Raw genomic sequence first — 11,176 nt, forward strand, 5'->3', positions numbered from 1 at the left:
CCACAATTTTTGAGGTGCTCGGGTGGCTGGGGTGGGGGGGTGGCAGAGAAAATTACACATCCAGAAAGGTTCTGGCCGTTTCGCAGAGACCAGAAGCCTCATTATCCCGCAAGAACCTCAGCTTGCTCACGTACAAATGACGGCTGACTCTACTTGCCAATAGACTCTGCAGTCCATAGGACCCCAGGCCCAGGCGCCTCAACAGGTCACCTTCCGCAGCGCTGGGCCGCAGACCTCGCTCCTCCCTGCTCAACCTCTGGGCTGAGGGAGACGCATGCGCACTCCCCTCTCCGCGGCTCCTCCCGCCCTTCCTTCTCTAGCCCTTCGCGTTTCGAGTGCTAGGTCTTTTTGTCCCTTACTGCTTGCCGTGTCAGTTTCCATGCGGAAGTGGTGGCCGTGAGAGAAGAAGATGGCGGCTACTGTGGTGGCGCCGCCTGGTCCGGTGCCTGGTCGAGCCAACAAGCGCAGCGGCAGCGGACAGGGTGGCGGCGGCGGCGGCGGCGGCGGCGGCGGCGGGGGGGCAGCCAGAGGGGCAGAGGAGGAACCGCCGCCGCCCCTACAAGCAGTTCTGGTGGCCGACAGCTTCAACCGCCGTTTCTTCCCCATCTCCAAGGACCAGCCTCGGGTGAGCGCCGCACGCATGGAAGCTGCCAGAGGGCCTGGAGGTGGCGGGGCTATAGCAAGTTATCCCTTCGGCTTTCTGGTGAGGCGGGCTCTGGAAGGACTTGTGTCCACTCTCTCTCTCAGAAACCGGGTTTATCTGATTATGAGGAAGGCGAGGAGACCGTCTAAAGCCCTGACGACTGCCTGACCAAGTGAGTGGCTGGCAGATTTGAGCACTCGTAGTGCTGTCCACCTCAGGTTTGGGAGCTCTGCAAAGGGCTGATGCAGAAGCAGTGCTTGTGAGAAGTCTTCATTCTGGGATTCAGTGCCTCAAGAGGAGGCTGCGCTGGCTTTATGCAGAGAATAATAAGATCGAGTGATGAAAGGGAATGTCACCTCCTTTTGCCTCCAAAAGTGTGGTTTTTTTGGTGTTTCGTTTTGTTTTGTTTTTGTCTTTTTGCCATTTCTAGGGCCTCTCCCGCGGCATATGGAGGTTCCCAGGCTAGGGGTCTAATCAGAGCTGTAGCCACTGGCCTACACCAGAACCACAGCAACACGGGATCCCAGCCGCGTCTGCGACCTACACCACAGCTCATGGCAACAACGGATCCTTAACCCACTGAGCAAGGGCAGGGATCGAACCCACAACCTCATGGTTCCTAGTCGGATTCGTTAACCACTGAGCCACGAGGAGAACTCCAAGTGTGCTTTTTTTTTCTTCCCAGGTTTTAATGATAGCCAATGCCATATGTCAAAAGAAGAACAGAACGGGTTTAATGGCTGGTTGCCAACATCCCTGCATTGTCTAGAAGCTGGGGAATTGGCCTCAGCTAGTCCTAGGGATTGCTGGGTCACTCACCAGTCCCCAGTTCAAAGAAAGGGACTTGGCATTCAATTCAGGAAAAGTCCTCTTTGACTCTTCACTTCCTCCAAATAGTCTAATGGCTGTTTATTTTGGACAAGTGATGGGGATGACTAGCCCTTGCCTCTTAGAAAAGGATCAAGAAAAGAAATTTTAGGAGTTCCCGTCGTGGCGCAGTGGTTAACGAATCCGACTAGGAACCATGAGGTTGCGGGTTCGATCCCTGCCCTTGCTCAGTGGGTTAATGATCCAGCGTTGCTGTGAGCTGTGGTGTAGGTCACAGACGCAGCTGGGATCCCACATTGCTGTGGTTCTGGTGTAGGCTGGCAGGTACAGCTCCGATTAGACCCCTAGCCTGGGAACCTCCGAGGGAGCGGCCCAAGAAATGGCAAAAAAAAAAAAGAAAAGAAATTTTGTAGAGAAAAAGGCCTTGGTGCTTAAATTTCTGGAGATATGATTGATCTCTAGTGTTACCCTTTGTCAGGAGTAGTCTCCTGTTCAGTACCAGCTCTGTGTCTGATGCTAAGCATGTAGATTCCATGCTTACTATGTCTGAACTGCAACACATTAGACTGATGTTTAGAGCATGCCATGAACATCAAAGGCAGGAGCCTGATTACTTTTAAATAGGAAAAATAAATTAAAGCTGGTGTTTAGGAATTCCCGTCGTGGCGCAGTGGTTAATGAATCCGACTAGGAACCATGAGGTTGTGGGTTCGATCCCTGCCCTTGCTCAGTGGGTTAACGATCCAGCGTTGCCCTGAGCTGTGGTGTAGGTTGCAGACGCGGCTCGGATCCCACGTTGTTGTGGCTCTGGCGTAGGCCAGTGGCTACAGCTCCGATTTGACCCCTAGCCTGGGAACCTCCGTATGCCGCGAGAGCGGCCCAAAGAAATAGCAAAAAGACAAAAAAAAAAAAAGCTGGTGTTTAAACACACTGATAGTGGAGTGAAAATTGTGGATGAAGAAGGGGAAGGAATGGTACCCAGAAGGCCTTCATGGATTCAATACTTCAAACTTTTCAATACTTCAAACTTTTTTTCATCTCCTACCCTCCAGGCCCTCTTGCCCCTGGCCAATGTGGCACTAATTGACTACACTCTGGAATTTCTGACTGCCACAGGTGTACAGGAAACCTTTGTCTTTTGTTGCTGGAAGGCTGCTCAAATCAAGGAACATTTACTGTAAGGCTCTGCAACTTTTCTTTCTATGTTTCACCATTTTTTCCCCAGGTTCCTTAGAATGGTTATAACTAAATAAGAGGGAATTGTAAGGGAGTAAAATATATCTATTTGAATTCCATCATAAGCTTTAACTAAGGGCATTCTCTTAGCAGGTGAGGAGCTGAAGCTGTGATAGAGATTAAAGAATAGCATTTGGAGTTCCTGTGTGGCTCAGTGGTTAATGAATCCGACTAGAAACCATGCGGTTGTGGGTTCGATCCCTGGCCCTGCTCAGTGGGTTAAGGATCCGATATTTCCGTGAGCTGTGGTGTGGGTTGCAGACACAGCTCGGACCATGTGTTGCTGTGGCTCTGGCGTAGGCTGGTGGTACAGCTCTGAATTGACCCCTAGCCTGGGAACCTCCATATGTCACGGGAGCGGCCTAAGAAATGGCAAAAAGACAAAAAAAAAAAAAAAGTTAAAGAATAGCATTTGGGTTTTTTCTGTATCTTACTTATAAAGTTTGGTTCCAGTAGGTTTTTGCTTTTTATTTAGTGGCTCCAGTATGCAAGTTACAAAAGTCACATATTTGTTTTTCCACTGAGCTATGAAATATTGAGCTCTTCTTCATCTTTGTATTCCCAGTGCCTAACTTAGTACCAAACTTTGTTAGTACTTAACAAATGTGTGATGAAATCTTTCTGGAAAGAGTGAATCTCAAGATTTATTGAAGTTTAGGAAATAAAGACTAGGGTATTAGCATGCTCTCCATCAGACAGTATGAGCTTCAGAAAGAGAAAAGTGTGTTCCCAGGGTACTTTGTATAAGCTAATTCTCAGTAGGATGTTTAGTTCAAATCCATGTTTAGAGACAGGGGTCAGGGTATGGAGAGGAAATAACCATGTTTCTCTAGCCCATAAAACAAGACTAGTGACAAACTATGCTGAAACCCTTCATTACGGTTCATAAATCTCTTTGAAGTTGAGGATGCTGGCAAGGACCCAAAAAGAGCCATAGCAAAGGAGCATGAATGTTGAATGGGTGGAAAATAGGGAAGCTCTACGTGATTCTTATGCTTGGTTTACTCATTCCCCTCATCCCTCTTCCTTTAGGAAATCCAAGTGGTGTCGCCCTACATCCCTCAATGTGGTTCGAATAATAACATCAGACCTATATAGATCACTGGGGGACGTTCTCCGTGATGTTGATGCTAAGGCCTTGGTGCGCTCTGACTTCCTTCTGGTGTATGGGGACGTCATCTCTAACATCAATGTCACCAGAGCCCTGGAAGAACACAGGTCAGGATGGGGAAACGGTAGAGACAGGGTTTGGAACCAGCAGAGCCCTAAGACTGCTTTTTTGCAACTTTCTCCCTCCTATCCTTTATAGGTTAAGACGGAAGCTAGAAAAAAATGTATCTGTGATGACGATGATCTTCAAGGAGTCATCCCCCAGCCACCCAACTCGTTGCCATGAGGACAACGTGGTAGTGGCTGTGGATAGTGCCACAAACCGGGTTCTCCATTTCCAGAAGACCCAAGGCCTCCGACGTTTTTCTTTTCCTCTGGTGTGTGAGTGTACGGGGTCCTTGAGGTGGGAAAGTGACAGGCTTCAAGCAGAAAAGGCAAGTTAAAGTCCTTGTAACCTCTCCCACAGAGTTTATTCCAGGGCAGTGGAGATGGAGTGGAGATTCGCTATGATCTACTGGACTGTCATATCAGCATCTGCTCTCCTCAGGTGAGCTCTTCAGGGCCACGGCTGCACATCCAGAGAGTAAAACTCTGAGGGTTTGCTATCACCCCTGTAGAAAGCCAGGGTATATTTCTTTTCCCTGTTGCTCTCATCTGTTCCACAGCAAATAGGTATTATCATCTTGACCCCAGTATTTCCTTGGCAGCCCTTTGAGGATTCTGGCCCATGACCTACTGTCATAGTATCTGATAGGTCTTGTGGGGTGGGGGTGCTGGGGGGAGGGCTTATCTTTACTTCTAGAGAAGAGCACTTGACCCTGGCTCCCTCTGACTTCTCTATACAGGTGGCTCAACTCTTTACTGACAACTTCGACTACCAAACCCGAGATGACTTTGTGCGAGGCCTGTTAGTGAATGAGGAGGTAAGAAAAGACTCCCAGTGCCTCTTTTTTTTTTTTTTTGTCTTTTTGCCATTTTTTAGGCTGCTCCCACAGCATATGGAGGTTCCCAGGCTAGGGGTCTAATTGGAGCTGTAGCCGCCGGCCTATGCCAGAGCCACAGCAACGCGGGATCCGAGCCGCGTCTGCAACCTACACCACAGCTCACGGCAACCCCAGATTGTTAACCCACTGAGCAAGGGCAGGGACCGAACCCGCAACCTCATGGTTCCTAGTCGGATTCGTTAACCACTGCGCCACAACGGGAACTCCCCAGTGCCTCTTTAAAAGAGGGCTCTGCTTTTGTCTCACACTGATAACTTTTGGTTCCCTTTTGTGTTTTATTGAGCCTTAGGGAGAAGGAAAATAACTGAAGGGAGAGGGAAGCAGTAGACAGAGAAAAGTCTCAGGCCACTTGGCTGTGACATTGAGAAGCAATGGGGGAACTTAAGGTTAGAAAAGAATTATACCTGAGGAGTTCCCGTTGTGGCGCAGTGGTTAACGAATCCGACTAGGAACCATGGGGTTGCGGGTTCGATCCCTGCCCTTGCTCAGTGGGTTAATGATCCGGCGTTGCCGTGAGCTGTGGTGTAGATTGCAGACGCGGCTCGGATCCCGCGTTGCTGTGGCTCTGGCATAGGCCGGTGGCTACAGCTCCGATTGGACCCCTAGCCTGGGAATCTCCATATGCCAAGGGAGCGGCCCAAGAAATAGCAAAAAGATCAAAAAAAAAAAAAGAAAAGAAAAGAATTATACCTGGGAATGTTCTTTCTCTCTTGCTTGTTTGTGTGACCTCCCTTTTTTTCTGTTCATTCAGATCTTAGGCAACCAGATCCACATGCATGTGACTACTAAGGAATATGGTGCCCGGGTCTCCAACCTACACATGTATGCTGCTGTCTGTGCTGATGTCATCCGCCGATGGGTCTACCCTCTCACCCCAGAGGCAAACTTCACTGATAGCACAACTCAGAGCTGCACTCACTCCCGGCACAACATCTACCGAGGGCCTGAGGTCAGCTTGGGCCATGGCAGCGTCCTGGAGGAAAATGTGCTCCTGGGCTCTGGCACTGTCATTGGCAGCAATTGCTCCATCACCAACAGTGTCATTGGCCCCGGCTGTCACATTGGTGAGCACAGGTGGGGAAGTCAGGCTGGCTATCCCAGCAATAGGAACCTAGGGGAACCCCATGTCTCCAGAAAAGAATACAGAGGGATAGTTCCTGAGAAAGTGGCTGCCTTAATAAAGGAGGGAACAGAGATTTAAAAACAGTGTTTTTTTGTTTTTTTTTTTTAACAGCCATACCCATGGCATAGGAAAGTTCCCAAGCCAGGGATTGAATCCAAGCCGCAGTTGCGGCAACGCCAGATCACTTAACCCACTGCACCGGGCCAGGGAATGCAACCCAGCACCTCCACATCGAGCCGAGCCTCTGCAGTCAGACTCTTAATCCCCTGTGCCACAGTGGGAACTCCATAATTTTTAACCTATGAGCTTGTTATTGGGTGACTTTTCCAGGATACCCTTTATTCACATTCAGGACCAAGTTAATAATTAACATGCAATAATGACATCTGTTTTTGCATTGCAGTCTACAAAGGGCTTTTGCATACATTATCTTATTTAATCCTCCCAAAAACTTGTGAGGTAGCTATTATTTATCTCCAGTTTGTAGATAAGCAGAAAGGCTAAAAGAGGTTGTCTCACCCAAGGTTATAGCTAATAAGAGGCAGTGCTGAGACTTGAATCTGAGTATTTTGATTGTAAGTCTAGTGTTCTTTTTACTCTTAGAAACTCACTTTGGTTGTAAGAAAGTGGTGCTTCTGGAGTTCCCATCATGGCTCAGTGGAAACGAATCCGACTAGGAACCATGAGGTTGCAGGTTCGATCCCTGGCCTCGCTCCAGAGGATCCGGCATTGCAATGAGCTGTGGTATAGGTTGCAGACGCAGCTCAGATCTGGCATTGCTATGGCCGTGGTGTAGGCCGGCAGCTACAGCTTCAATTTGACCCCTAGCCTGGGAACCTCCATATGCCATGGGTGTGGCCCTAAAAAAAAAGAAAAGAAAAAAAGTGATGCTTCTACTGGAACTGCCCCTTCAAAAGAACAACAAGATTCTATTTCTAAAATGTACAAGAAGTGGAACAGTTTGCTTCTACTTTTAGACATGGATATGATTCTAGTAACATTTTTTAGTTCAAGGGGTCCCCAGAAATTTTAAAAGTTCTCAGATTCTTTTTTTTTTTTTGTCTTTTTGCCATTTTCTTGGGCCGCTCTCGCAGCATATGGAAGTTCCCAGGCTAGGGGTCTAATTGGAGCTGTAGCCACCAGCCTACGCCAGAGCCACAGCAATGCTGGATCCGAGCCACGTCTGCAACCTACACCACAGCTCATGGCAACGCCGGATCGTTAACCCACTGAGCAAGGGCAGGGACCGAACCTGTAACCTCATGGTTCCTAGTCGGATTCGTTAACCACTGCGCCACGACGGGAACTCTGTTTCTCAGATTCTTAAGTCTGGCATATAGTTTGCAGTTGTAGACTTGGTGGAAGGTAGTCAGGCTGAGCAATGTTTTGGACTCGGGCCTGAGCGTAGAGAGGGAGAGCATATTTCTGGTGGATTGGGATTAGAGCAGTAGAGCTGGGTGGGAACTATGGTGGTGTCAGCCCCATTCTCCACGAATGGCCCTGGTGTGGAATTGGAGCCCTAAGTGACCAGGAATCCTTCCTGTCTTGAGCCAGGTGATGATGTGGTGCTGGATCAGGCCTTCCTGTGGCAGGGCGTCCGAGTGGCTGCTGGAGCACAAATTCATCAGTCTCTGCTCTGTGATAATGCTGAGGTCAAGGAAAAAGTTATACTGAAGCCACACTGTGTCCTCACTTCCCAGGTAAGATTGGCTGCACACTGCACACAGGCCCCAAGCTGTGGTTATGCTGAGCAAAAAGGGGCTTTATGTCAACCCAGTCCCGTCTGAATTGAGAGTCTAAAAACAGTGGTTTCATTCGCCTTCTCCTTGGCTTAGTGGGAGGAAAAAAAAGAAAAGAAAAGTCACTGTCATTATCAGGATGTACTTTTCCCCAACACACTAACGGGTCCGTGCCACCCCCTCCTCTTCTCTCCTCCAGGTGGTAGTAGGTCCAGATATTACTCTGCCTGAGGCCTCGGTGATCTCTCTGCACCCTCCAGATGCAGAGTATGATGAAGATGATGGTCAGTTCAGTGATGACTCAGGGGCTGACCAAGAAAAGGAGAAGGTGAAGCTGAAAGGTGTGAGGCTCAGCAGGTGTGGGGCATCTGTGTGTCTCTCTGCCCCATAGAAAAACCAGTGTTTCCTCCTGAGGGATTGGTGCTTCTTCTGGGCCTTTGCTAAAAAGATCAGTGCTTTTTCCAGGTTACAATCCAGCCGAAGTTGGAGCTGCAGGCCAGGGCTACCTCTGGAAAGCTGCAGACATGAACATGGAAGAAGAGGAGGAACTACAGCAGACCCTTTGGGGTGAGCTTGGTCTTATTCCCGCCACCTCTGTTCTATCAGAATATTCTGAAGGAAGAGTTCCCTTCTGGTGCAGCAGATTAAGTATCAGGCATTGTCACTGCAGAGCCTTGGTCTCTGCCATGGCATGGGTTCGATCCCTGGCCTAGGAACTTCTACATGCCTCAAGCACAGCCAAAAAAAAGAAAAGAGAGAATATTCTGAAGGAGAGTGAACACTTCAGAATCAGACCACTTGTTCATTACCTTATTCATGTAGACAGCAGATATATTGTTCCCTGTCAGTGGCTCTTTCCTTATTTTTCTTTTTTTCTTACCCTTTATGGATTCTAAGGACTTAAAATCAATGTGGAAGAAGAGAGTGAAACTGAAAGTGAGCGAAGTATGGATTCTGAGGAGCTAGACAGCCGGACAGGCTCCCCACAGATGGATGACATCAAAGGTGAGTGGCTAAGGGAGCAGGGTCTAGGACAAAAGAGGAAAACCTCCAGTTTAGTTGGACCTACAGTCAGGACTGGATAACTTAAAGCATCCTGGAGTGATATTGGCCTATGAACTTACTGTTGCTTTGATTTTAGTATTCCAGAATGAAGTCCTAGGAACACTACAACGGGGCAAGGAGGAGAACATTTCTTGTGACAATCTAGTCCTAGAGATCAACTCTCTCAAGTAAGAGCAACCCCTCCCTATTCTCTTCTCCTCAGGATAATCCTGGGCAGGTAGAGTTTCTCTCTTATTCTTCCCTAAATAGGAAGCTGTTCCCTCAACATCCCAACTGGACAAGTCTGGTAGCATTTGGAGTAAAAAGCACATTAGGTTCTAGCCTCAGCATAGACTTCCCCCTTCCAGAACCCTCCCCTTCCATGTTGTTCCATCTGACTTCCTCTCCCCGATGTCCTGCCAAAGTCATCGTCCTACAGTGTGCTGAAAGGGCCAATGAAGGCCCTAACGTCACCCCAATCTCCCCACAGGTACGCCTACAATATAAGCCTAAAGGAAGTGATGCAGGTACTGAGCCACGTGGTCCTGGAATTCCCTCTGCAACAGATGGATTCCCCGCTTGACGCAAACCGCTACTGTGCCCTGCTGATTCCCGTAAGCAAAGATTGGAGCTGGATACCAGGGGTTGGATGGAAACAATACATCCTTACTGGGCTTCACTTTAAAGGAAATCAGGAGTAGAAGGTCTGGTGGGATATATGTTACTTGTGGTTTCTTTCTCCTTGCCTCTGGACAAAGACTGGCTTCTAGAGCTGGCTTAGCTGGTTAGGGCCATTACTGAGTGGCCTTTGAGATTCCAGTTTTCAGACCATACAAGAGCCCAAAGGTATAACCAAAATAGACCTGGACTGTCATACTCTCTGACTGAAAATGATTTGATGAAGGTTCAGCATGAGATGAATCTTTAGGCTTGGAACAGGTATTCCGAGGCAGCCTACAGCCTCTGACCCCCATCACCTCCCTAGGAAATCTCTTTTTTTTTTTACCCCAGCCTAACTGCCAGCAATTCCCAAGTCCCTTTGACATATTCCACAGGGCCTATATCATCTCCCGCTTGTCTTAAAAGACCCATGTTATTAATATTGATTTTCTTTGCTGTCCAGTATAAGAGCACACTTGGGAAAGCTTCCTGTATTGCAGCTTCCTTCTCCTTTCTTCTATAGCTGCTCAAGGCCTGGAGCCCTGTTTTTAGGAACTACATAAAGCGTGCAGCTGATCATTTGGAGGCATTGGCAGCCATTGAGGACTTCTTCCTGGAGCATGAAGTTCTTAGTACTTCCATGGCCAAGGTGAATACTACCTCAAACCCCATAGTTCTGCACTGGCTTTGACACAGGCCTTGGTGACCTCCATGGAGACACAAAACAAGCTGACATGAATCTCTTTGGAGTTTGGTTAATGGCATCATCCAGCCCTAGAGTTGCACTAATTGCTGGGAGAGTTAACAGCTTGGAGCCAGGCTAGTAAGGCAGCCATTTGAAGGTTGCCCTGGGAATGTGCAGAGCACTACCCAGCAGTAGTTCCAGAGGTTAGACCTGTCCCAGTATCTGAGTGAACAGTTGACTCTGGTCTGTTTTGGAGGAGGTTGCTTGGTGTGTAGAAGGAGGCTGAGGGCCTGGTAGAGGCGCTAAGGTCTTGCCTCCTCTTCCTCTGTTATCTACTACATCTTGCTGGACCCTGTAAGGCCCCTGAGATCCCCTCTGCTGGCCTTCTGCAGGTACTGATGGCTTTCTACCAGCTGGAGATCCTGGCTGAGGAAACAATCCTGAGCTGGTTCAGCCAAAGGGATATAACTGACAAGGGCCGGCAGTTGCGCAAGAACCCGCAGGTGAGTCAAGCTGCCCTCCTCTCACCACAGCGATTCTCTGGTTCCCTGGCTTCTGGCCCTAGACTCCAGGTGGTTGGTGCTTGGGACTCTGGTTGTTATTCTTATCAGCTAAGAATAACAGGAGGGTTATGTGCCCCTTCCTCAGTAGCTCTCTACTCTGCTTCCTTACAGCTGCAGAGGTTCATCCAGTGGCTAAAAGAGGCAGAAGAGGAGTCATCTGAAGATGACTGAAGTCGAACTGCCTGCTCCTGTGGGTGTGGTTGATTGTCCTCCTGGTTTCTGGGCCAGGGCAAGTAAGAGGCTAGTTGCAGAAAGTTGAGTGACCACCGTCTGAGCTGAGACTTACAGGAGCAGAGGCTGGAACTACAGTATTCTTCCCACCGCCAGCAACTATGTGCCTCCCATCCTGACTGGGGAGTTGGGATGAGGGAAGTTGGGCTGGATAACAGCTCTGCCTAAGGAGGAACTAGGCAGGCCCTGCAGTTAGAGGAAGGCTGGAGGAAAAGCTTTGTGCTCTGGTTTCCCCTCAGGGAATAGCAGAGAGCAGTTGGCCCTCTCTGCTGCTTGTATTTGTTAATATTAAAAAACAGAGAGAGGGGTA

General features: G+C 48.8%; 1 protein-coding gene across 1 annotated transcript; it reads left to right on the forward strand.

Annotated features, from left to right (window-relative positions):
- Positions 1 to 305: 305 nt before the first annotated feature.
- Positions 306 to 11,176, forward strand: EIF2B5 (eukaryotic translation initiation factor 2B subunit epsilon). The gene is made up of 16 exons (XM_047787695.1): positions 306 to 625; positions 2,524 to 2,648; positions 3,740 to 3,925; positions 4,017 to 4,194; positions 4,284 to 4,364; positions 4,663 to 4,740; positions 5,573 to 5,885; positions 7,499 to 7,644; positions 7,883 to 8,024; positions 8,149 to 8,250; positions 8,581 to 8,688; positions 8,825 to 8,915; positions 9,218 to 9,341; positions 9,911 to 10,036; positions 10,465 to 10,575; positions 10,747 to 11,176. The coding sequence occupies exons 1-16, from the start codon at positions 410 to 412 to the stop codon at positions 10,804 to 10,806; spliced, it is 2,187 nt and encodes a 728-aa protein (XP_047643651.1). The 5' UTR covers positions 306 to 409; the 3' UTR covers positions 10,807 to 11,176.

The sequence above is a fragment of the Phacochoerus africanus genome, chromosome 1, assembly GCF_016906955.1.
Source record: "Phacochoerus africanus isolate WHEZ1 chromosome 1, ROS_Pafr_v1, whole genome shotgun sequence".
Taxonomy (NCBI): domain Eukaryota; kingdom Metazoa; phylum Chordata; class Mammalia; order Artiodactyla; family Suidae; genus Phacochoerus; species Phacochoerus africanus.

Bases quoted from the DNA above. Each gene is read 5' to 3' on its own strand.
- EIF2B5 (XM_047787695.1), top strand. From the start codon at position 410: ATGGCGGCTACTGTGGTGGCGCCGCCTGGTCCGGTGCCTGGTCGAGCC. The intron at 4,195-4,283 runs GTGTGTGAGTGT...CCTCTCCCACAG, and splicing joins GACGTTTTTCTTTTCCTCTG to AGTTTATTCCAGGGCAGTGG. The intron at 7,645-7,882 runs GTAAGATTGGCT...TCTCTCCTCCAG, and splicing joins ACTGTGTCCTCACTTCCCAG to GTGGTAGTAGGTCCAGATAT.